Source organism: Channa argus, chromosome 16 (assembly GCF_033026475.1).
Source record: "Channa argus isolate prfri chromosome 16, Channa argus male v1.0, whole genome shotgun sequence".
Lineage (NCBI taxonomy): Eukaryota > Metazoa > Chordata > Actinopteri > Anabantiformes > Channidae > Channa > Channa argus.
The window spans coordinates 1850003-1877586 of NC_090212.1; the positions used below are offsets into that span (position 1 = coordinate 1850003).

General features: G+C 40.4%; 1 protein-coding gene across 2 annotated transcripts in view; it reads right to left on the bottom strand.

The window, feature by feature from the left end:
* Window positions 1–6881: 6881 nt before the first annotated feature.
* Window positions 6882–27584, bottom strand: part of setd3 (SET domain containing 3, actin histidine methyltransferase) — a 29013-nt gene continuing 8310 nt past the window's right edge. For both annotated transcript variants that reach the window (XM_067479378.1, XM_067479379.1), the window contains exons 6-13: window positions 23619–23875; window positions 18082–18140; window positions 17475–17589; window positions 17288–17362; window positions 15654–15820; window positions 13165–13250; window positions 11732–11892; window positions 6882–10955 (exon numbers count right to left, since the gene is read on the bottom strand). In XM_067479378.1, coding sequence (XP_067335479.1) covers window positions 10461–10955; window positions 11732–11892; window positions 13165–13250; window positions 15654–15820; window positions 17288–17362; window positions 17475–17589; window positions 18082–18140; window positions 23619–23875 — 1415 coding nt within the window. In that variant the 3' untranslated portion in view covers window positions 6882–10460. The remainder of the gene's footprint in view (window positions 10956–11731; window positions 11893–13164; window positions 13251–15653; window positions 15821–17287; window positions 17363–17474; window positions 17590–18081; window positions 18141–23618; window positions 23876–27584) is intronic.

Genomic DNA, 27584 nt, shown 5'->3' on the forward strand with positions numbered 1-27584 from the left:
TTTCTTTTTGCCTGTTTAACATAACTTGTTTTTATGCACCACCCTTATCAATAAACTGGAGAAAACACTTATCGTATTCTTACTTAATCTGGACAACCATGCCAAGAAAAATTGCTAACTTAGCACTAAACCAAAGTCGCAAAACAAAATGTTGGCGCTACTTTGGAAATCCCCTTTTGATTGGACTAACCAAATATAAACAGAATATTTGCACTATTTACCACTTTAGCATTACAACTTGTAATAATTAAGCAAACATTGTAACTAGCTAATAAAAAACTGCTAATGTACCATTCAGTCTTGTGTTTGAGATGTCCCAGAAAGAAATAAAACACAATCCCCCCACACTCCACGTTATATTATTAAAACGTTTTAACGTTAACATAAATTGGCTAAACGTATGTTGCATATTAAAGATGCTGACTGTGCCTTTTGTAATTCTGCATTTTCAGATGCACAAATCGCAAGTTTACAGAGACAATTAGGTTGGTATAAAACATACTTGGCTAAGATATAAAATATGAGTATGAATATGGCATAGGAGGGCTTACCACAGTCACATACAATGGCGTAGATAAAATTCCAAAGCTTTTTCAAATGAGGCTGTATTTCCAAAGTATTTTTCAGAGTGAAACACTGGAAGTGATCATCTGCTTTGCCACTGGATATTTTACACTGGTGAATTTACTGTGTACCTGCTGCCAAGCACAGCAGTGGAGGAGTGATGATTTGGGCTTGTTTTACAGCCACAGGAGTTGGACACCTTGCAGTAATTGACCATAAACGATTGACCAATCTATCCAACAGCCAAAGATTGGATGAAATTGGGTTACGCAACATGACAGTGATCCAAAGCAGACCAGTAAATCTACACCAGAAAGGCTGAAAAATAAAAGAATAAATGTTTTGGAATGACCTGGCCAAGTCCAGACCTTAAGCCAATTAAATTGCCTTAGTGGGACCTTAAGATGCAAACGTATATCTACAAAAACCTGAATGAACTGAAGCAATACTGTAAAGAAGAATGGGCCAAAACTCCTCCGATGCGAGAGATTGAAAGCCATACAGGAAAGGTCAAGGGTTGCCCAGGTTTTTTTTTTTCTTGGCTTAATTTTTATCAAATAATAGCACAGCGAAAGTTATGTTTATCTGAGGTTCTGGTTGCATAATACTAAGTTTCATTGTTTTTCTGTGAAAAAACAATAAAGAGGAGCACAAAACTTCAAACACGACTGTGTTGCATTTCAACCCCATACATGTCCATGCAAACGAACCCCAAACTCTCTCATTAAAGGTTTCTCCTTCACACTTGTGGCCCGTGGCCCATCAAGCTCGACAAGAACATGTCATCCATTATAGATGCAGCACTTTCACTGTTGCAAAATAGTGTTTTCAGATGGGTAAAGTTAGATTAGAAATTAAATATTGCTCACTTTAGGTGGAAGAGCAAATTGAGCCTGTGTTCCACGCTGATAAGCAGCACTATTTACAGTATGTTTGTCCTACTGAACTACTGTATCAGCCTCAGACATTCAGGTCTGAGGTGTGGGGTTTAGGTCACTCCTCCTTTAATGCACAGTAGTTGTTTAGTTCTTGGTCGGCATGTTAAACCCATACAACACCAAGTCCACAGCTGGGCCAGTGTCATTGCTGTCTGAGTGTGTGTTGATTCAGCATGTTAAATCACTGGTGGCCCCACACTGATTAGCTGTTCAGTAAAGTGAATCACCTCTCGACAAGAGAAAAGGAAGTCATGAAAGTCTAATCTTCATCTCAGCTGACCGTTAACCATTTTTTTTCACAACAACATGAACAACTGAAAAAAGGAACTAAAGACCAATTGATCACGATAATTCAGGAGAAGCCAGCTCTAAAATACATTACATCCTCAGTCCTGCTTTCCGCTTTCCATTTTTGGATAGTAAATACAGGCTACCACCACCTGTTGCTACACGTGCTAGTTGCCTGTTACCTGTCGTCTTTGTGGTGTGTTCAAGTGCTCACGTTGGTTCAGATGAAGGCGATGTCTGACAACAGTCGGCCTCCATTGCTACAAGTTCTTTGGTGTCGTCTTTCTGTGTCTCTACATTCTGATCTCACCTTTTTATGTTATTCACCTAATTGCATCAAACCAAGCTCTTCTTCTCCTCCTTTCTTACTGGTGCTTAGTATCCAAAGTTACATATGAATTAATGGCGCATAACCCCCATGAACTGCATTTATTATTATGTTGTGTTTCTCACATTGTTTTTGCATGGTGATCCCATAAAGCATGAAACTACTAGCATGTTTTGTCCTAATGGAAGTACAGCAAACACAACTAATAAAATCATTGCTTCTTTGAATAATAATCAGGCTAAAACCCTTCAGTAAATTCTAGTATTTGTCACCCTGAATGTGGTCTTCTATTTTTGTCTGCTACCATTACTCATGATAAGATTTGAGTCAGCTGAGTTGTACAAAGTACAAAAAAAAAGTACTGATCTAGAAGTTCCCTACAGCTACATATCAAAAAACTGGACCAAAGGTCCCTGCTGGAACTGACTCAGAGGCTTTGCATCTTAACTACTTAAGTTTTGGATTACTTCTATGGAATTCACTAGAGTTCTAAGTTCATACTGGTTAGAGCTTTTTGTGGGATGTGAATATGACAAGTTAATTCAAAATCTGTAAACTATTACACTTATCCAACAAATGAAGGCTTTTTTTTTCTCTAAAAACAGTCACCTGTGATTTGCCATACATTGATGTGAGCATGAGTATTTGGACCAGGACACAGTTTTCATTATGAGTAGATTGCTGGGTTTAATTTAAGGGTTTGATGAACATTTTCTAGGAATTATAACAACCTTCATTCATAGACCCCCCCAACTGTCTTTGGAGTTTAAAATATATATGCCCATGTTTGCAATTGTGGCTGAATATTTGAACCCTTTATTATGAACTCAACTTCTCTGGATTCTTTCTTAATGCATAAAAGTGACACATAAAAGTGTCTGTAGATTTAGGACTCAATTGAAAATCGGATCACGTTTTAGTTTAAAGTTTTGAGCAGAAATGGAGAAATTTCTAGAGCACATCCAGGGATGTTTTAATCGTCGGTGTATGTTTCGACTCTCCGAAAAGTGATGCTTTTGCACAGAAACCAAATATTCCTCCTGTAATTGGGATGGTTTTCCTTTTCTACATAGAATTTCTGTTTGTTTTCTCGCTCATGTCCTATGTTGGTCTTAGATGGTAAGTAAAAGCATATTTTACCCCATGGTCTCTCAAACAGGGTTGAGTCTCCGTGTTCTCTTGAACGCGGGGCTGAAATGAATCACACCAATAAAAGCTCCTGACAAATGTGACCATATGTGCATGTGAACTATTTATTACAATGAACAGCCGCCTGACAAATGCGTTTCTCGGGTTCTATGCTGAGGACACAGCCTGAAGTAGCTGGCCTCAGTTTGCGTCCTCGTCACAGTGAACAAAGGTAATTAGCTTTGTCTTTTCTCAGTCTTCACTGCTGCTGTCGTGTGCATCATTTCTCATCTTTAAATGTTAAAATGTGATATAACATGTTGTTCACCTGATAAACATCACAGCTGGTTTGTTCAGAGAGAAGGAAGAGGCTGTGGTCCTCCTCCTCCTCCTCTGTCTCTTCCCACCACTCCCCTTGTGTCCCTCCATTCCTCATTTCCTCCATATGAAGACCTCTCACGCCAGGACAGAAACTCCTCCATCCTTTTTCCATCCGCTCACCTCTTCAATAATAAATGGATGCTTCCATTATGAGCTGCCTGGAGCGTTGAATCGCAGTCAGTCATTCTCTGGGGAGAATGGGGGTGGGGCGGGGGGGGGGGGGGTGGGGTGCAGCCTGTGGACAGCCTGGGACATTTCTGCAGAGAAGTCGAGCTAACGGGTTTATTTATGTGGTTATTTTAGGAAAGTTGGTACATTTTTCAGTCTGTCCAGTTAGCAAAGCATGTGGACCCGTGCATTTGATTTTAGCTCAATTTAGATTTGTTTCGTTGGGACTTTTGAATGTTACGCAAGTGTGAAATCCTCAATTGGATGCCTTAAGGTTAGGCAGCTGTTAAGTGAAAGGCTTAATAGGAGCCACAAATGTAATACTTGTGTTACATTGAAACAACTGCAATGCATATGAGAGTAGGGTAGAGTTGATCATTAGCTGAAGTTCTAACCACACAGCATCAGTTAACCTTCACGTTAACACTTCCTGTCGGTCCAACTATTTGTGGACCGACAGTCATACAATCACCAACAGCTTAACCGTAGTTATGGTAAAGTAGTAGTAAAGACAGTTACTACAGTACAGTGTATGCGGTTACAGTTAGTGGTGTGTTTACAGCAGGTGTCCTTTTAACAGTGTATGTGTGTGTGTGACAGAGAGAGAGATCAGCTCAGCATGTTGGATTCACTCGCTGCTAAAAACTGTCTTTCTGACTGGTTTCATGTTTATTTTAAAAGATGCACAGAGACAATAATTAAAGGTAAAGGTAAAAACGTTGAAATGCTTGGGGCAGTCAAAGCCAAAACGGTCTTTCAGATCTGTAGTACAGTACACATGCACTCATCTGGTTTGGTTCTCATTTTATTGGAGACACAGAAGTGTTTTGTGATAACATTAAGCTAGAAACGATTTTTTTTTTTTTTGGTATGATGTAGACACATATTTAGAGAATTATCCCATACTATTTATACTGTAAAAATGGGGCTTGCTGTGCAGGTGGTTGCACCTCTTCCACCGTCTCCCTACTAAAGACGTCGGGCGACTGTGGCGCAGGAAGCTAGAGCGGTTGTCCACCAATCTCACAGTTGTTGGTTTAATCCCCGGCTCCTCCAGTCACATGTCGAAGTGTCCTTGAGCAAGACACTGAACCCCAACTGGCAGCTCCCCCACTGGTGTAGGAGTGTGTGTGATTGTGAGTGTGAATGGGTGAATGAGAAGCAGTGTAAAGCGCTTTGAGTGCCAATAGGTAGAATAGTGCTATATAAGTGCAGAACATTTAGCATTTAAAGAATGATTGAGGCCTAATCTAAAGCCTACAGCCTAATCTTCCCACTGGTATCAAAGAAGCTGTGTCCCATTACAGAGTCACCTTCTTCTACTTTTCCTGCCAAAGTTCCTCAACATTATAAAGCACCTTTTAAAAATGAATGGAAAGTGCTTTACAAAGAGAGAAAAGAAGGCGAGGATGAAGAGAGAAAAGTCAAGATTTAAAAAAAAAAAAAAGCACAGAGTTATAAAAAATAAAGACAACTAATAAAAAGCAAATGCAGTGTTGTGTAACTTGAACCTTTTCAAAGTTTGCTAGACAGTGTAGGTCTGGGCACTGGGAACATTTGGTGCTGACCACTGCATACCATGAAAAGCCCACAAGACATTTTGAGAAGCACCTGGTTCCAGACAAAGATGAGACTAGAAGATGAGATTTTCAAAAGCTTCTGATTAAAACTGACTATTTCCTGCCAAGGCTGGCAGTTCACCAACTTTACAACCAGGTCTTTCAGGTCATTTCAGACATGCTTTGACATTGTGACCTTATTGTGATAGCTGGAAAACTGGGTCAGTTACCTCAGAAAATCACATTACACTATGTGAAAATATAGCATTAATTTTCCTTTTCCTAAATTTTTGGGATATCATAGCAAAATATATAACGTATATGTTTCAACAATATGTATCTGCATTACTAGACTCTATATCAGGCTGCATTTTATCACCATATATTATTTAAAAATAATAAACAAGTTAAAAAACATCCATCTTCTATGCTATATATTAATACTTGGTAGTTTGGATGTTATTATTTGGATTGGATTCCTTTTTTTTTTTTTTTTTTTTTCCTTCACACTGACCTCAGCAGAATTTGGTTACAGAGAGCATAATATCAATGTGTCCATCACCTTCAGTTACTCTTTGGCTCTCCCAGGTGTGGGTGCAGAGAGATGAGGGGTACAGGGGACCCCTAAGATGTGATTGGTTACCCCAGGTGCCACCACTTTGCCAGAGTGACAAGGTGGTAGGTACCTGCTGCCGTGGTACTTTCAGCACAACAGGCTGAAAACAATCACTCTCATTATAAAGTTTTACTATTATTCTACAAAACATCTGAAATCCCCTTAAATATACTTTTTTATTTTTTTCATTTAAAGGTGATTCAACGAAAAAATGTCGCAACAAGTCAGATTGTCCTTGCAAGGCTGGATTTTCACGGCTCCCCAACTGTTTATTTGCCTTAAAATTGTTCATCGTCAGAATGATCACATACATAACTAAGAATTTTGCCTCCCCCTACGCGCGCACACACACACACACACACGCACAAACATTTTTACATTCACCCCTGTTCTCTCATGTAATGCTAATGATTTAACGTCAACCTGACCTGCTCCCTATCATCAGTGTGGTACCAGTAAACTCTTGCACAACAATTGTGCCGTCCCACAGCGAGGTGGATTGTATATTAATATGTATGGCAGTTTATAATTCATAGAGCAGGATTAGATGGGAGTGCTGGTCCCAGGCCTGCTCCAAGCACTGACGCAGCAAGTACTAACAATACTGGACATGCGTTGCTCTCTACTGCCCAACCCAGTGCCCATTATAATAATATATTCAAGGATGAAAGGGGTTTTATCTTAGACATCAATGAATTATGAATGGGACATTTCAAAATTTAATTGCCCCGAATTAAATGATTCAAGATAATGTTTCTTTTATAAATTTGTAATAGGGCCAGGGGGCAAAGGGGGGGAATACATGAAATAAACCTTTTTCACCCCCAACAAGCAGAAAAGAGAAGAAAAGGCGGATGGTGACCTACTGTAGAGAGAGAGAGAGATGTTTAAAGAACCACACGACGCATGTGTGCTGGGAAAAGATGATGTTTAATCTGTGACTGTTCAGGACAAGCTTCAACGCTAGGGTTTGTCTTTAGTGTATGTCTCTTTTTACAGTGAGACGGTGAGAAGTCTGCTGGACAGCAACATCTGCACCCAGGACTGTAGTAAAGCTAGGTGCGCACACGCACACACACGCACACACACAGGTACAAGTACAAAGATGTTTAGAAAAGGAGCAAACAAACATAATGTTATCAGTTGGTAAAACTACAGATCTGTGACAGAAAAGTGCTAAAGCCTTAGGGGGAAGAGTGACACACACAAAAAATCTCCATCTTGTGGCAGAGCGATCGATTGCCAAGCCAAAGCCAAGGTTCACACATGGGTGTTAAGTATCTGTAAACAGTCAAATCTGTAGCATTCATCATCTTACTAATCTAATCCAACAATTAGTTCTTTAAACAAAAATCAATTTAGGCCAAAGCGTGGACACCTGGAAATCTTTGACTTTAGAGCATGTAGTTAAAATAAACATCCACATTTTGATTATCTGTTATCTGCTTGTGACAAAGCCGAGGTCATTAATTTGATCGGTTACCTATTCATCAAAAATAAAAATAAAAACATCTTACAAAAAAAAGCCCAAAGCACGTGGCTTTGGTTTTCCCAATGAAAAGACGTCCTCCAAACTGAAATGTTCATAATGGCTGTTTGTCCCCAACCCTCTTAGATGACCCACAGGGGTCCTGTTTAAAGAGATGCTCCTATCAAAGCAGATGTCTGTTGAATGAGCACCTTAACTACCATTGCTGGAATGGCTATATTGATGAAACACACATTAATGCTTCCGAATGATCAAGGATAAAAACACACGGCGTGACTCTTTGACTCATTCATCCATCCCAATCTCTTCCCAAAAATAAACTTGACCCATTTTTTTCCTCTGTTCATTGTCTTCACTACTATGGTTGCTAGACATGCAGTTTGATGTTGGTGTTATGATAACCTGGTAAACAATCAAGAACTCGATTGTACAGGATAGTTTGAAATATTTGGTGCTGTCCTTAAACTGAATCTTTTCAAGGCTTGGACTGGTTTCTTGTATATGCATCCAAAATGAATAAATGCGATACAATTTGCAACTTAGATAAATTTATAGCAATTTTAAGTTCACTGAGCTTCAACAGGTGATGGCAGATGCAGTAATAAACTTTATATAGAGCTCCAGGTCTTTGACTCCATCTCTCTACCCACCACAGTCATGAGACTTAGATTAGTTAACCTGTCTCTTAAGAGTACGGTGAATCATTTTATCCAAATGTTGAACTATTCCTTTAAGGATATATTGAAACTGTATTGTGTTATAGGTGGTTTCAATTTAACTTACATCAAAATTGAAAGCGGTTAAAAGACATTTAAAACTGGCATCCTCTGAACTGGTTTCTAATTATGAACATTACTACTGCAGGGCTAATTTCAAAGCAGACGAAGCTACAGAAACTTTAATGTTCAAGCCAACAAAGTGTGTCACAGCTAAAACAAGCAGCAGTTTTTTTTTTTGTTTTTTTTTAACTTACCATTTTCACTTTAGCCTACCTCATTATGAAGGGTCAGAAAGACACTAATGTTTTCAGAGCTTCATATATGTACTCACATATATTTGTCACTTGGCAAATAATAAAGTAGGGGCACACGTACAAGCATTTACCGAGGTTTTCACCCATATCTCTGTCTTCATGTGAAGACATATGGGATAATAAACATCTAAAAGATCATTCTCCTTATTCCTTATAGACTGAGAACCACACGCTCTAGTTCGCTGTTGTCGCTGTGTCGCTCTAGCTGTGAACAGGAGTTCTTTGACATCACCCAAACAGAGTTATAGGGGACTGGTGGGGAAACTTTAGTCAATGCTCAACAATCTGAGACACTACAGCAAATAACAAAAAAAACACTGGGATACAACAGATATCTCTGGATACTGCCAGAACCAGGCACAGAGCAAGAAAATAGAAAATCACAGGCCTTGCCCTGTTAAAGGCTGTGTCACACCAAGCTTTCAGTTGGGCCGTTGGTGAGGCGACTTCTTTACCAATTTAAATTCTTTAGCGTTTGTATATCTGCAGTTCTGTCTTTTTTCATTTCTGGCTTCCATTGGCTGAAGTCTTGCTATGTGTTCAAGTGCCCCTTTTGGCACAGATGAAGGCGATGTGATGCGACACAACAGTCTGCATCTGAAGGGTTGCATAAGAATCAGGATAATCAGTCGACCAGTACAGTACTTGAAGTTGATGTGTCCACTCAGGTGGGACTCAATTAAAAAACTGAATCTAAAACCAACAACTGTGTTTATGAGGACAGTGAAATGTGAAGAACAATGGAAAATGAACTCACTATTTTTTCATACCTATATCCGTCATGTACGTTAATGTAAATGTGAACTACACTACAAATCGTGTCCCTGTGTAACTAGTAGAGCTGAAGCAGAAGTAGCTCTACAGTGTCATGGCTGAGTTAACAGACATTTCAGGTGATGATCGTGCCCTTCATTTATTTAAACTACCAGATAAGTGAGTTCGGTGAATGGAAGTAGCTGTCACCACAAATTCTACAATGCTATAATTACTAAAAATTATAGCCAAACTTTTGTCTTCAACATTCAGACTCCCACTTTCAGGGGGGCACCTCTAGAGCAAACTCTAAGTAAAGGTGGTAAGAGAGAGCTTCATTGTATTTTATACAGTGTGTCATGTTGAAATTCCCTTGTCTTAGAGCGGCTGAACGAAAAGCTTTAAACTGTCACAAACATCTGAGCCCACCCCAATAGAGTTCTCAGTGATCTATATGGCTTTCAACAAGTGATCACTTTGGCACTCACTCACTCTTAAGAGACATCCAGAGACAGAACAAGAAAAAAAAAACAACTATGTTCAGAATGATGCTTTTAAAATACAGAATAAAATAAACAAAACAAACTAAATCTTTTGTTTCTTAATTAGGGATGATAATTTGTAATGACTGAAAATGTACAGTTTGATAGTAAAAATCTTATTCATCAATGAGAAAACAAAAGCATTTCACGATTCCGTAAAGACAAAAGGGCAGTGATGGACTTAGCAGCACACCCCTAAATGCTCTAGGGAATATGATTGTCAACTCCAAACATACTGGACACATACAAAGACAAACTGCAGTAATAAACCAACCAATTCACAGGATTACAGAGATTTGGCTTTGTGGAAATAACATTCACCTAAAACCTTTTTTTTTTTTTCTACTCACCTACCTATCTGCAGAGACCAGGTCTAGTCTCAACCACCATCTGCTTCCTTTGTACATTTATAATGAAGCTGTTTGAAACATAAAAACTGAAACCAAAGCCTAATTGTAATTCAAACTTGTTCTGTGTAGAAGGCTGAGGGACACACTGGCTGCATTATGAGCGAGTTCAGCAGCAGACAACTAAGAAAAGCCACACTGGATGAACATACTGTCCAAAACAATCTGCAACAATCAATTTTTTTTCCAGCTTCTATATTTCTGAGTCCTTTTAAGAGACACAAAAAAAATAAATAGCATGGGCTGTGGTAGTAAGTGGAATATATTTATTCACTATTCTCTTTGGGAATTTCTTCAGTTTGACTGGCACTTTGGTCGGCCACATCCCTTTGGCCCTTCGCCTTTAAATTTCCAATGGAGTCTGAAGGTAAATTGGCATCTTTGCAGACCTTCTCTTGAGTCTCATCCTGCACTGGCTCTTTATTGGCCTCCATACCTATGCCATACATCACCTTCTCTCCATTCAGGAGGAGACTGTGCTCCTCCATCTGGATTGCCTGGCCATCCTCCTCCACTTCCTCCAGCTTGTGCAGGATAATAGGAAGCTTTGCGTCTGTGTTTGTATTCTCCAGCAAAGCGATATCGCTTTCTTCGTAGCGAGGCAACGGAGCTCCCTCCTCCAGTTTTTTCTGAAAGTTTAGACGTTTGGCCCTTCCGCTGGCCCATGCCTTCTCGAGGATCTGCTTCTCGGCCAGTCGGAGCTGGATGGCTACACGAGAGTGAAGAGAGAGATCGGGTTTTTCCAGCATGGAGCGATCTTCCTGGAGAAGACCAGTCCAGCAGACATAAGGCAGAAAATGAAGAGAAAGATGACAAAAGATTGTAAAAAGTAGGCAAAAAAGAAGTAACAAAAAATCCACTTCACACTAAAGTACAATTCTGAAGGGCTGCTGCATGCTTCTTGTAAAAGCCTGTGGAACTCTTACCAGTGTATCCCAACAAACATCCGCAATCACACACTTGTGAACAAGCCTTGGGCCAAGCATGTGCCTCTCAAAGCTCTGTGGTTTGCAGATGCACAAACGCAGAACAGTTATTTGTTGCTCACTGGCTCATTGGTTGAAAGCAACTGAAACCCAGTCTGGTGCCTTTCCTGCCTTTCTCCAAAACTGCCTGTAGACCGGTCGCTTGCGGTGACTATAGTTTTAGAGAATAATAACGTGGAAGAAGCACGAACGTAGACATATTGAATGTTGCTGTGTGGGCACATTTTGAGATGAGCTTACTTGCAGTCTTTCACAAGAAGCATAAAAAAACCCTTAAGAACTAGATTAGATCAAATTAGATCTTCCAACAGCACCCAAATGACCTTTTTTCAGACTTTTTACTCAGGGGGTGGTGTCATGCACTTTGTTAGGCTTTCTGGATTGAACAATACTGCAATCAAGGCCTTTATTTTAGCCTTTCAGAACAGATGAAAACACGTCTTGCTAGAGTCACACAAATTTGTTCCTTTGAGTCGTAAAGGACCCAGACTGCCCTACAACTAAGCTGCAATTAGAAACCCAATTTTTTAAGTTAAGTCCAGCTGACAAACCTCTGAGGTGGTCTTGTAGGTCTTGAGTAGCAGAGCAGCTCGGGTCTCCAGGAAAGTCCACAATTTGATCTCGTTTTCCCAGCTCACAGGGAACTCACTGTTGCCCAGGGTGAAGATCTTGTTGATGGCATGATCTCCAAGTAGGTAGTCCTTCAGTTCCTCTGAAATGAAACTAAATGTTAGCTTCTCTTCAAACAAAGCCAAAGCCCCTTCAACAGCACCATTAAAGTGAAGTGGGCTACAAAAAGTAATTAGTTTGTGAGATGTGCATTTCCATAGAAAGGCAGCTAGTATTATTAAATTAATAAAACACACGAAGAATTATTTTTTATACACTTGTTTCAAAGATCATAATGGGTCCCAAGTACTAGATCTAAACCCCAAATGGGTCCGTTTTGTTGAAACGTAAATATGCCAGTTTTGGTTACATGACTATTTCAAGAAATGGCCAAACTCAATCACAGTTTTGTTTGTGGGTAAGTGAGTTCCACTAAGGAGGCACCTTGTTCACTACGCCCCACATGACCCACTAGTTTTCATATTTGACGGGATGAACAGTGGCCAAAGCAACATATCATCTTCACTTTAATGACTGCTACCTCTTTCTAGGTTTCCCCTGGACCAGGAGCATAATACCGGTTTCTTAATCATGTTCTTGCCTGTCAAAAGCTACTAGCCAACCAATGTTGACTTTTCAATTCTGTCTGGTTAAATCATGAACATATTTCTTGTGAAGTTCAATGTTTAAACTTCTGTCAAAATGTGTGAAAAGGTCACAGTCTTTATTCCTGCTGCCTCTAATCCAAGGACTTTAACATGGCTTGGTTACATGAGAAGATGAAAGAGAGGAAGTTCAGCACCCTGCTAGTGTGAGCACACTATTTCATCATGTCACATCTGTTAAGAAATGTTGACACACATACACACACACACGCATTGAAAGGGATAATATCCTCCCCTAGAGCGCACACACACACACACACACACACATCGGCATTGGGGCTATTTGAAAAATTAACATGCAGCACAAAAAGTGAATAATATATCAAGCAGGGTTGTGAAGATGAGTCATGTGACAGAGGAGGTTGTGGCCTTGTGTGGCTGGGGATTTATGACACCGGCGCCAATCGCCATACATGCCGATGAATATTGCAGAGCCCCCCAGTGGATCGTTCCTTCCACACATCTGGTGGTCTGCCTTGATCAATTAAGCAGTTCGAAAACGGACAGGTCTTGCTTTGTCTCTCTCCGTCACTTCTCCTCTGCTGTTGTGCAGAGGAAGCAGCCACTTGACGACAGTCTCAGAGGAATGTGCTTGGTTTTAAGAGTGTGCAACCAGGGCTAAGGATCGAAAGCTCCACAGCTCCACAGCTCCACCTGTGGCTGTTATTTCAATTTGTATGTGTTAATGTGTGTGTCTGTCAGTGTCTTACCCTCGGTCATGCAGAAGACTCTGAGGAAGGCTAAGAGCTGAGCTGAAATGGGTGGTTCATTACAGTGCAGTGCAAAGACACAGGACCTGAAAATACAACAGCACAAAACTGTATGTAGTTATTACATTATCCAGGATTTGGCAAGAAAAATAAAAAAACTGATTCAGATCTAATTCTGGATTTTCTGGTGTCTCTCTAAACATAATATTAGTGTTGCAGTGAAAGCCAGCAAGGCATCATAAAACCTAGAATAGAGGGGTGACCAGCATCAGGATCAGCAGAACATGCTTCACATCATAACATTACACACTGAGCTAATTTTAGAGAGGACAATATTTTCCCCTTGCTTGAGCAAAGTGATCGATGTGGTGATGGGTCGACATTATTACACCACACAAATGCATTACAGTCTTCTTCCCACTCATCCTATTAAATTATCCCACTGTCCGTTTCTTCTGCAGCAGAGCATCCAGCTCAAAGAAGTTAACTCCTTGTAGAAAAGGCTGTGCAGGGAGTATTAAAGATGTATTCGAAGAAAAAAGACCTATTTTCTGTACATACAGTCCCCTACAAAAATACTGAAACAAAATCTTCTGCATCCCCACCCAATGTTCTAGCATTGAGCCACCAGGATACCTACAAAAATACTGGAAAGACCAAGCCAATTCATTTCGCTTTGCTCTACACTGGCGAAATTTGGATTTGACATCAAATGATGTATATGAGATGAGTGTTCAGAATTTCTTTTTCCTGGTTTTAACATCTAGATATAATGAACAACATCGAACATAGTACCTTTTGTATCAGTTCATCCAAATTTTAAATTAGCAAAAGTATTAAAATTGACTGGCGTTTTAGTTGTTGACAATGTTGACAGTTGTTGACCAGCAACCTTCACAGAGCAGGGGTGAAGGTAAGGACCAAACAAGATCAACAGTAACAACCAGACCGTCACAAAGCCACAAACATTTTATGGATTGATGAGCCCAAAACTTTGTCAAAGAGACAGTAAGGCTAAGGTGTGGAGCAGTAAAAAGATCATCTGATGATCCAAACTATATAATCTCATCTACAATAGGTAGCATTATGGCTTTGGCTTGTATCGCTGCTTTTAGAACAGGCTCACTAATCTTTATTGAAGATATAACTGTGAGGTACAATTATGAGGTGTACTCTACAAATTTACAGAGAAATACACTAACTGGGAGGAGGTTCATCGTGCAGCATGACAACGATCCAAAACTCACTGCCAACAAGGACTTCAGAGAGTAAAATTTCACACTGCCCAATTTGGTGCTATGTTCTATGCTGTTTAATATATCTATCAATGTAAATACCTGGAAATATAAGCTAAAATTATAAACTTTAGTCTTATTAATGTTCAGATCTTAAAACTTATTTGCCTTTGCTGTTCCAATACTTTTGGAAAAGACTGTATTTGCAAATGAAGAGTGAAAAGGGCTCACTTATTTCCACTTATCAGAGAAAAATGCAGTTGAGGCAAGAAGAGAAAGAAGTGTGATGATAGCAGCCGCTCAACATCTCAGCAAAGCCCAACTGAATGTGAAGCTGTTTCCTTTGAACATGATCTACGAGCATATCTGTCAGTTTAATAGAGCACCCCGGCAACAACGGGGATTGTTTCATTTAATTTCCACTGTTGAGATTTAGACTGTCATCAATAAGAGATTAAAAGGAGCCTGATTTAAAATGCCGAGCAGAGAATGCTGCATAAAATTAAGAGGCTAATGATAAAATGATTAAGCTTCTTGGTGATGAAAGTGTTGGCGTGGATGGTAAATTGATACTTAGTGGGGAGTGAGGACAAAAAAAGAAAAGAGACCTGCTGCAACATTTATATTATGTGTTTCAATTATGCCAAAGGGGGGTCCTAATTGGTTGAAAAATCTACTGTTGGTAGACACAAGTGCATCGAGGCTATATGAGGGTTACATGGAGTTACTCATCAGCCTGGAACTCTCCTTGACTCATATTAAGGGCTTCAGAGCAAAAAGCTTCAGGCCTAAGCTGCAGATTCAGTCACATATGAGAGCTGATATTGTGTTAAGCAAAGGATAAGCATTCAATCTGCAATGTTTTAGCACTGATACATCTGGTTCACAACATGCCTGATTCTGTGTGGCACTATATGTTATTTATAAAAAAAAAAAAAAATTAGATAGATAGATAGATAGATAGATAGATAGATAGATAGATAGATAGATAGATAGATAGATAGATAGATAGATAGATAGATAGATAGATAGATAGATAGATAGATAGATAGATAGATAGATAGATAGATAGATAGATAGATAGATAGATAGATAGATAGATAGATAGATAGATAGATAGATAGATAGATAGATAGATAGAGAGATAGATAGATAGATAGATAGATAGAGAGAGAGAGAGCGGATCAATGTCTGTATGTTGATTTGACACAGTTTTTACTAATAATCTGTAACATAAAGATCAAGTGGACATACGCAGGGATGCCAGCTCGTGCCAGCACTTCAGCCTTCATGGCGTAGAGGCGTTCACTCTTGCTGACGCCCAACTTGATCTTCACTCGGTCATGGCTGTTGTCTTGGAAGAAGAAGCCGTTGTGGATGACAAACTCACTATTGGATCTTGTGCCGTAAAAGATGTAGATCTACAGGTAGAAGACAACATTTAATAAATGTTACCGTATTGCATAATTAAAAACTAGCACTTAGAATTTGCAAGGTCAAGCGGGAATTGAGCGTGTCTCAAATCTGAATGAGCCAAATATGTTCATAGGCTATAGACATTGGTACAAGCATGGCGCCCACCATGCTTACACAACAGGCAAAAATGTTTTTTTTATATTTACTGATGTTACGTTTATGTCACTTGGGTAGGTACGAAGGGATCCGAGAGCCGTTCTTGTTAATGTGCCTAAATTTCACTGCCTGTCCTACACCCACTTCATGCCCTTTTCTACTTGAAGAATGAGAACCAGTCGTTGCAGAGAGACAGACTTTGCTTGCTTACTAAAGGCAGTTTAATTTGCTGTCCTTAAATGACGAAGTGTCTCTGGTCAAGACACTGATCCCCTAACAGCCCATTCCCATCCCCAGCTGTGCAGTGCTGGTCCAGAAATCGGGGAGGGTTGCGTCAGGAAGGGCATCCGACTGTGCCAAAATCAACATGCGGACAATGATCCACTGCGGCGACCCTGAACTCACGGGATGAGCCGAAAGGACAAAAAAAAATTAAAAATGCACCATTTAATTGGTGCCCCCCCCCAGCTCAGTGAGAGCGTAAATGAAGAGAGGGAGCGACGTTAGCGAAAATAAATAAAATATATAAAAAATAAATAAGTAAACCAGAAAAAAATCAAACTGTCTTTTCTGATCGTTACACAGCGGTTACATGGTCACAGCTTCACACAACCCTGCAGGAAGGACAGTCCACACAGAAGCAAAAAATAAATTATATTGATAAAAAGAACATTTAAATAGAAAAGTGTTAAACTTATTTTTATTATGATTCAGTTTTTTTAAAAAGCAATATTTATGAAAATAGCAAGTTTAAACATTGTCTTTAGTAACTGGCAAGACCGGCAGGAATATTTTATTGTATATGCCATCAGCATAAACAGCCTGTTAGAAGAGGAACATCCCAGAGGGCTTTAGTTGAGGCCTCCAGTGAGACATACAGGAGAAATTATTTATAAATACATCTTATTAACATTCGCTTTCTTTTACTTGAGTCTTGCGTGGAATTTACCCACTCAATGTGCTGCATAAGAAATAAATAGCCAAACTTTTTGTGTGTGTGCGAGCACAATCCTTTTGCCTGAAAAACTTTCTAGGGGAAACATTGGGACCTATTTTTCAATCCTCTTAACATAAATTTTGACTGATAAAATTGTTGTTTAGATTGAAATTTTGAACTATTTTTTTTTTTATGTCATAGCAGCGAAGCAAAGAGGCTCTGCATGAGTGTCTCCCACTCTTTTTCTTCCAAACTTATATTTACCCGTCTTGCATCTGTTTACTGCTGACATCAATAGGACTGATAAGTTTGTGTATGTGTGTAAAAGAAAGAAACATGACAGCCAACACAATTGTATAGATATTGAACATCTCTTAACCTGTTCATTCTCTTTGTAATCTTGTAGTGCCACACATTCACAGCGATCATCCTCCAGGTTATATCCAGTGGTAATCTGCAGATACACAGTTAATAAATCCCCAGCTAATTAGTACTTAGGAAATACATGTAAACATTTATCGGAATAAGAAGTTTTTGGCATTCAGAACATGAGATCAAGGCTTTACCAGTCCGTTGGTATGGTTACACATGTCCCAGAGGGGGATGAGGGCCAGAGTGACTCTGCTACCGTCCTCAGTGGGGATCTGGTTCTGACGGGTCATCACTGATGACACGGCCCACCTGTCACAGATAATCAACCAATCACAGAGCCTGCAGCTACAGCCAATCCTACACATCTAATTTTAGCTTTACACAAGTTAACTTCATCTGTGTCTCATGGACATCCAAATAAATAAAACCTTTACGTAGCGTTTGGGCCAAGCTTTAACTGTTTTTCATATTCTCTGTTTGACTAACCCAACTGCTACAATCTGAACAATCAGTCCTATTCTTTTTAGACAATGTAACTGTGTTTCAAGACCTCAGCAATGTAGTGTCCCCACAGATCTGAAAACTGAAAAAAATAAGAGCTAGGCTGTACTACACCAAAATAATTCGTACAACACCCCTTAGCATTACAGCTAAATGCCTAAGTGCTGAATCCTGACACCACTTTACACAACTTTAAACAGCCCTTTGAAAGTGTGAGGAAGGGTCAAAAGGTCCTGAAAAATGATTGTATCAAACTAAAATTTGGCAACACAAATATATACAAGTCACGCATACACTGACCTGTAGTCATCAAATGTGAAGCTGTCCTTCAGGGGCAGTTTGCTGGCTGCAGGATGAGTCTGTGGAAACAGGGGAAAGAAGATGCAGATACATGTAAAAAAGATAACAGGGGGGAGGAAATCACAAATCAGTAGAAAGAATTTCATTATGCAGGTCTGCTGGAGGGGGTCTGCCTGATAGGAACGCCTAACGAGAAGGACTGGGAGTAGTGGGCCACCGCTGGGGTGGGTGGTCCATCAGAGCAGTGTGACACTGCCCTGCCCAACCCCCAAAAATCATACATCACTGTCAACTTAATTTGTTGTGGCCAGCAGGAGTCATAAATCTGCCTCATCAATTTGGCCCTGAAACTCGTGTGCATGTCCGTCTACTGATGCCACAATATCTCCATTTAAATCCCACCTACCACAGCCATTTATAAATTATATAGCAACACCTGAGCTTCAGCAGAGGACAGTGCGAGAGAGAGAGAGAGAGAGAGAGTGTGAGAGTGAGAGAGAGAGAGAGAGTGAGAGAGAGAGAGTGTGTGAGAGTGAGAGAGAGAGTGTGTGAGAGTGAGAGAGAGAGAGTGTGTGAGAGTGAGAGAGAGAGTGTGTGAGAGTGAGAGAGAGAGAGTGTGAGAGTGAGAGAGAGCGAGAGAGCGAGAGAGAGAGAGTGTGAGAGTGAGAGAGAGAGAGAGAGTGAGAGAGAGAGAGTGTGTGAGAGTGAGAGAGAGAGTGTGTGAGAGTGAGAGAGAGAGAGAGTGTGTGAGAGTGAGAGAGAGAGTGTGTGAGAGTCAGAGAGAGAGAGTGTGAGAGTGAGAGAGAGAGAATCTTAATATACAAAACTTTACTTACACAATCATGTTGCTACAAACAAAAATTTGCTGCGCCAACGCTACCACATATTCACTTATTAGAATTGTCCATTAAAGCCTGCTCTGACCTTCGGAACAGGGACAGGTCTCTGGTCTCTGTTCCAAAGACCTGGAGACAGGTTGTTAGAATCTCAGTGCCTCCATCAACAATAAAAAACATGCCAGTATAGCATTAAAAATGGGTTAGGAAAATCAGGAATCAGTTTTAGCTGTGGGCCCATGGGTAAAACAGATCTCCAAGACCAAAGGGTTCGTCTTTATTCTGTTTGAGCTGTTCTCTCCACACTAAGCTGCTTGGTGTGAAGTCTCAACAAAATTATTCCCAGCCAAGAGGCTGGAGCAGAAACACTCTAGATTTTCCATATCCACACAGTGTCCAGTCCATGGATGACCAGCTCCTGTAAAAGCTTGTACACTCAGCTTTCACACTGCTTTTTAAACACTCTCTCGGGTTAGAATCAGGTATTGGTGAGCAGTTAGTCATTTAGTTGTGGTAGTTAGGGTTCAAGTAAGGAGCTACAAATTGCATTGTGTTACTGAATGTCCTCACAAAGAGCCGTATGAATGTGTGTGTGTGTCCAGTTGTGACACTGATTCATCCTTACAGGTGAGTGCAGTGGATCCTGCTCGTCAAGTTATACAAAGTGACCAGGCTTATTTCTTTCTCTCTCTCACACACTCATGATAAAGAACCAGAAAATGTTATCTTTGCTTTTTTTAGGCTCGTTCTTACCAAGGTAGGGGACCTAAGGAGAGGTTGAGGCTATTGAGGTGGGGGTCAGGTTACAAAACTGGCCTCCTGTTCCCACATCTCACCTCTTGTATCACGCCATTTCTAAGAAGGTTTATCTACCTGTAGTGCAGGTGGATATTTAGGCCTTTTCAATTAATGACAGCAACCCATCCAACAATCAATTGCAACATAGCACACTACCTACAATAGATGTTCCAAGGTTTTTTGGCCCTGGTTCAAGTTCTTAAAAATCAGTTATTTGCAGATACAGAGTCTGATTAAATAATGTAGTTTACCTATTGTAAAAGTTGACACATTTTACTACATGCTTTTTTAAGAGCTTCTTGATCCCAATATGGTGATTTATTTCATGTATTAGAAATTTAAGATAAAAAAACTCAAAGAATAACTGTAAGGATGCAACTTCTAAAATAGATATGACAGGGTCCTTTAGAATGGAGATGTATGATGACACTGGATTTTCTAAAACTACAGCATCAGTGTAGAGATCCGATTTTGAGTAGCTTTATTTAGCCGATGCCATTCGCCTCTCATTCCAGTACTTCATCAAATAGGGGTACACCTGTCAATTGTTAGCCTTGTAGATGAAAGAGCCAATGGTGATACTTGCAAAATTTCCTCATTAATAACCAATCTTCTTTCTATCAGTTTATTTTAGTTTTGTAACCTATGATCAGGTAAATCTGGCAGAGGCTAGGAAGTGAATTATGTGAGCAGGTAAGATTGATTATGGCTACCAACCAAACAGGGAAGTCCAATGAGACAGAAAAAAGAGAGAGAGACAGGGAGAGGGAGAGCGAGAGAGAGACATACACACACACAAGCACACACACACACACACACACACACATACATGCACAGAGAGACAGAGACACAAAGAGGTTTTTGAGGAAGGTACATTCAGGTCAATTCAATTCAAAGCCAATGTGACAAGCTAATTTTCCAGCCCGGTCATCTGAGGAGGAAGATGGAGGAGGTGGGGACAGAGCAACGGCTACAAGAGGAGGGGTGTGTGTGTGTGTGTGTGTGTGTGTGTCTACATGTCTTTCTGTAGTTGAAGCTTTGAAGACTGGACAATGTCTTCACAATGAATGTATCAAGCTAAAATGTATCCACACAAAAGGCTGTTTGAGGGTTAAGACTTATATGGTTCAGGAGAAATTTAGAGTTACAGTAAGGGTGGGGGATAGGCATTTAGCTGTGATAGTTAGAGACTACAAGTTGCAATATGTCAATAGGGCTGTTCCCAGCTATAGACATACATGTGTCTCCTGGCAGACAAAGTGGGTCACTTTTAAACATAGCACTATGATCACTAGAGCTTCACACTGATAAATTTTATAATGTGATCTGATGATTTGGGCTCTAAAAAAGGCAGTTATACTTTGTAAAATGTATTTGGTTCGACTATGAGAAGCATTAAATTTACATGTGATAAGCTAGAACCAGCATATGTTTAGTATTTATGCTTGAAAACCATTATGAATCGACCATATCAAGATCACTTGATGATAATTTGATGTTCTGATGTACAGGTACCTTACTAATGAAGCATAGACAAACGCAGCAACAGGAAAGGTAAAAAGCTATTGTTACTTGTTTTTGGATGTCCCCAGTAAATTATAATGACTAGACACACAAAATGACAAGAAGCAGACCAAACACCAGAAACACACAAAAATAGGTCCTGTTTGGAGAAGTGGGGGTCCTATTTGTTATAATCTGTTCATTGTTCCATACACCTCAGTCTGTCCGAAGTATCACTGATAAACCATAATAATCCTAGAATTGATCCTGTAGTTAACTAGTTAGCCAGCCTGTAGAAAAATGGTAAATGGCCACTTATGTAGTACGTTTATCCAAAGTGCTTTACAATGCAACAAGGTGACCCACTGGGAGCAACTTGGGGTTTAGTGTCTTGCCCAAGGACACACAAGTAGCCAGGACCGGGGATCGAACCACTGAACCTGTGGTCTGTGGACAACTGCCTTACCAACTGAACTACAGCTGTCCCCTGAAAATGTTTCCATTACAGGGAATTATGCGGCAGAGAAACCCTTCAGCATCACAATACTAATACTACAAAGAGTCTTCATAACACTTGTTTAATAATGGCCATTATATTAATGTTTATGGCTCAGTAACTAAAGGTCCTTTAGTTCTGCCTTTCCTGTATGTCACTGACCATTTTATACACAACACCGTCACCTAGTGGACTCCTTTGAAACAGCACTGTTTAGTAAAATTCAAAGACCAGTAAGCAAGGGCAGTTAGCTTTGTTTCATCCTGGTTTTTGCACACTACTAAGATATTCCAATATATGTGTATGACAGAACAAAACAGTCAGTCAGTCATTCTCCTGCTTGTTCAGGTAGATAAACACGTAGGCTTTTTGACAGAAAGAATTCTTTGAGAAATGTTTCTTTGACCGAAGGAAGAGGCTAACTTAAGAGGATGAGTGGTGAGTTCTCATCACAGCTGTCATTTCACCATGCTTCACATAAATTATAGGATATATTTTCAGATTTATATCCCATTATATATTATTTGAACCCCTGAACTGACATTTAATCATCTATAATAATCACTGCTTTTCTGTTTGATTTAAGTTGTAGTTACATATTTATGGTCCTGCTGATCTTGATAGGGAAATGACTTTTCATACATCGAATGATGACTAGAAGTTTATATCAAACAGCAGGAAAAAGATCATTATCCATAATCCTTAGTTCAAGTAGAATTCTGTTTATAAATGAGTTGTACATTTAAAAAATGCAGTAATTTATCTAACTATCAACCAATATTTGCACAGTGCCAGTCCCAAGCCCAGTAGAAATTAGGGATGGTTGCATCAAGAAGGGCATCCGGCGTAAAAACTGTGCCAAATCAACATGCGGACAATTAATCCACTGTGATGACCCTGAACTCACAGGATGAGCCGAAACAAATTTCAAGTTTTCACTTATCAGACCACAGGACAGTTTTTCCACTTCGCCTCATTGCATTTTAAAGCAGCTCGGGCTTAGAGAAGGTGGCACCGTTTCTGTTGCTTGTTGATACGGTTTATACGGTTGTTTCTTGGCATGGTAAAGTTTTAACTTAGTCTGTTGATGCATCAACAAATGTATGTTCACCAAGAATGGGTCTCAGAGGTGTTGCTGAGCCTATGCAGTGATTTCCACTACGTATTGATGTCAGTCTTAAGTGGCTTTGATGTTTGAGATGGAGAAGTAGCTAGTAGATGCAATGGACTTTGAGAGAACTGGTCATACTGTAGATGAAGTTTGTAAGTTGTAGCACCCATGTGAAGGGGAGGCCACTGTCACCTGATTTCACTCACTTGTGCTGCTTGGCTGCTATGGTAACAGATGGTGCTATTGGACTGGTAAATGGAAGAATAGGGCAAACAACCAAATAGAAGAAAAATGATTTTGTATGCCATCAAATGCCATTTTTAAATAAAATGAATTATTATTTTTATTATTACTGTAACTATTGGTGGGACAAGCCCCATCTAGCCCCACCCTGATGACGCCTAAGCAGAGTGGTAATGCTTACCTCACCCTAACTTCTGAAAGACTCTTTTTATACTCAATCATGACAACGAACTGTTGCCTATTAACCTTATAAGTTGTGAGATGTTGCATTAGGAGTTTTTTTATTAGGCATTAGACAACATTTGCAGTGTTTTGTTGCCCTTGTCCTAAATTGTTTATATTGCAGTGCCTTGTGCTTAAAATTTGATTCATATCAGGCATCTGTGTGGTCCCTTCATCTCATAAGAAAGTATTGTTGATTCACTGTGGGAGCTCTTCCATAGTTTGGATCAACATGACTAGTACTCGGCAGAAACATGTGGGCACTGTACCTAAACCATATAATTATTGGGAAAATCCTAGATTATGTGTGTTGAGTGTATCTGCCTACCTGTACCAGTTTGTAGAAGTAAGCGTACTGGCGAGCAGTGTTTTTGTACTGGTTTAAGACATCCTGCACTGCCTGAGTGCCCAGCAGCAGCTGCACCTCATCCTGCTGGTAGTATAGTGGCGTGTCATACTCCTGAGGAAGACTGCGGATGTATGGCAGCCAGAGTGAAACAGGGTTTGCCCGCTCACACAGCAGATGGAGGGCCAGCGTCACATTACCCATGGCTTGCAGGATCCTGTCTTGGCTGTACAGAGGACCTGAGACAGATAACTGTTTGTTACAGGATAGCGTATAGCACAATGCTGCTTAGTTAACTGAAAACTTAATGTTGCCATCATGAAAGACATCAGATAGGCATAGGCATGTCAGGCTCTGATTTTCATATATTGTGTATATCTTACGTAGATCATTCAAATGTTAAACAACAGTGTAAAAAAATGTCTACACAGTTGAAGTGACTTTTTTTTTAGATGCCAAAACAATACTATGGCATAAACCTAAAAAAAAAAAATGCTGAAAAATGGAGGAATAATACACTATGAAAGAACATAAAACTACAAAACAGAAAACCCGTAAATGCACCACGTAGAGCACAGACCGTCACCAAGGGGAGGTTTTAAATCATTTCCATTCATTCTATTTTAATGCAGTGGTGCATATTGCTGTACAGTATATCAATATTAGAAAGTTATGGCAATACTGAGTTATAAAAGCAGTAATAAATCACATTTTCTTAGAGTCGATACTTAGTATTAAAACTAATTCACAGCTGTTTTTCCTTAGTTGTGTTGAGTGCTGCATGGAAGCAGTGTGTTGGAGCAGCACTATTTTCTCACTGCCTGTCTGCAGGCCATGTCTCTCAAGTATGAGAGACATGGCCTGCAGACAGTATGAGTATGAGAGCAAGTACAAGAGCTCCTCCCGATCATACACAGCTAGTAGAAAAGCATTTCACCTCAAATGAAATGGGGCATTATTTCAGTTATAAGGCTGAAGTCAAGGCTAGCTTATTGTAAAAGATGTCGTTAAAGATTCTCAGTCATCCAAGTTTGGTTTTCTGAAGACTGAATCATGTCAACTGGACTTCTTTTTCTTGGTTGGAAACGTTTCGGTGGCTAGGGAACCCAGTTACATCCTGCAACTGGGTCCCACAGCCTTTGTTCACCCTGGCCTGAATAGGCTTGTTAAGGTGGGAGGTGGGAGCAGAGTAGAGGCATCAAGGTGCAATTATTACGACCCTAAACCCCTAAGATGGGGGTCATTAGGTGTGGCCCTCTTGGTGAATGTGTGAAATGGTCTTAATCTTCCTGGGGATGAATCAAAGGGAAGCATGAAAAATGTACTTCTCTCATTTCAAACTACGGTCATTTCCGTAGTTTCGAAATGGCGGTCTGTTCAAACTGTGTACACGTTTTCACGCAGTTGCAAGAAACCATCACACTTTTGGAAAACGAACTAAGAAAAAAAAATGAACTTATCTTGGGGTTTTCCAACGTTGCCGCCACACAAGCGAAGCACCTCGCAGCTCTTAATACCTCGAGCTACATGGAACAAACAGTTTCTATCCACCCAGCTGTTTGTTCAGTGACCCAGGACACCGATGACACGCTGCCGTGGTCTGGCCCTGTTGCTACTGCTGGAATAGCGATGCCAACCCGCGGCCTTCTGGCCCTGTCGGATGACCAACGGCCTGTCCCGACACGGGCCTGCTCCTCGCCGCTGACACAGGAGGCCTGGATTACGGCTAAAAGGAGACATCGGACGACACCTGCTGCAGCTAATCTTGTCAACCAATCCATTGGACCACCTTCCCCGGTCCAGATGGAGAACCGTTACACTGTTCTTGAAGAGCTGGAAAGTCCGACTTCCCCGGCGGCGGTTCCCTGTGACTCCCTGCCTCGTGAGATACCACACTGCTCCACCTCCCGCGGGCAGCGCGGTCGGGGCCTGCTGCCGGGGCCTCGCCAGACCAGACGTGCCACCGCCACCAACACCATGCCTCCAGAGAGGAATCCACATGCTCCTCCTCGGCGCACCTCTCCACCGCACCGTCCTCCCGGTCCGACCATGCTAATTATTGGCGACTCCATCGTTAGAGACGTCCGCTTAAAATCAGCTAAAACGTTTTGCTTTCCTGGAGCCACAGTCACTGACATAGCGGAGAAAATTCCAAACCTGATTGAAAGACATCCTACAGCAACAAAAGTAGTGATACACGTTGGCACAAATGACACCAAACGCCAACAGTCTGAGTTGCTGAAACGTGACTTCGTGTCATTTTTCAACTCACTGGAGAGTTTCCACGACAGACGGTTCTTCATTTCCGGCCCAATTCCCACGCTGGGTCGCGGTGTTGGCTGGTTCTCCAGACTCCTCAGCCTGCACACATGGCTTCAACCACAAGTCTCCGCACACGGACTCTTCTACGTAGACAATTTCAATCTTTTCTGGGATCGTCCTCAGTACTTCAAGCAAGATGGACTGCACCCGAACTTTCTGGGATCACGGATGTTGACTGAGAACATTGTCCACAGCATCTCAGTCTCCGGAGACTGACTGACCATTGAAAACACCTGTGGCTCTGATGTGCTCACCTCTCCTGCATCCTCCGCTCCAACACCCGACAACATCCACAGGTATAAACAGTCCGAGATATTTATAGAATCTGACGTTACCAACAGACAAAATGCAGCTGTTATGGACTCTAATTTTTCACACAGGGAATATTATTATTTTGCTGAATGTTATGATCTTAACCACACTGCTATTTGCCCTATAGAGACTATGTCTGCTCCACGACCAATTAAACTTTTTAAACCAAAAATGAACACAAGGGGAGTTAATCATAAAAATCTAATACAAGTTAAGACTAATGCTCATACTGAACCAAAACCCAAAACTATTAAATGTGGATTATTAAATATTAGATCTCTCTCTTCTAAATCTCTGTTAGTAAATGACTTAATAAATGATCATCAAATTGATTTACTTTGTCTCACTGAAACCTGGTTGCAGCAGGAAGAATATGTCAGTTTAAATGAGTCAACCCCCCCAAGTCATATTAATTATCATGTTCCTAGATGCACAGGCCGAGGTGGAGGAGTAGCAGCAATATTTCACTCTAGCTTATCAATAATTCCTAGACCTAAACATAGTTATAACTCATTTGAGAGTCTTACTCTTAGCCTTTCACACGCAAACTGGAAAACTCAAAAACCACTATTATTTGTTATCGTGTACCGTCCTCCAGTCCCTTATTCAGAGTTTTTGATTGAATTTTCTGATTTTCTATCTGATTTAGTGCTTAGTACAGATAAAGTCATTATAGTGGGTGACTTTAACATTCATGTAGATGCTGACAGTAACTGCCTGAGCACTGCGTTTAATTCATTACTAGATTCAATTGGTTTTTCCCAAAATGTAAATAAACCCACTCACTGTTTTAGTCACACATTAGACCTTGTACTTACATATGGCATTGAAACTGATAATTTAATAGTATTTCCTCATAACTCTCTTTTGTCTGACCATTTTCTAATAACATTTGAATTTACAATAACGGACTATACAGCAGTTAGGAAAAAATTCCACTACAGCAGATGTTTATCTGAAAATGCTGTGAATACATTTAAAGAAATTATTTCTTCATCTTTTTCACCACCATGTGTCAATGCTATGGTGAGTAGCCATCTTACTCCTGTACAAATTGATTACTTAGTTGACGATTCTGCAGCCTCATTGCGTATGATACTAGATACAGTTGCCCCTCTGAAAAAGAAGGCAGTGAATCAGAGGAGGCGACCTCCATGGTACAATTCACAAATGCACAGCTTAAAGCAGGCGTCACGAAAATTAGAGAGGAAGTGGCGTTCCACTAATTTAGAAGAATCCCGGTTAGCCTGGAAAAACAGTTTAAAAGTGTACAAAAAAGCTCTCCGTGATGCCAGAACAGCATATTATTCCGCA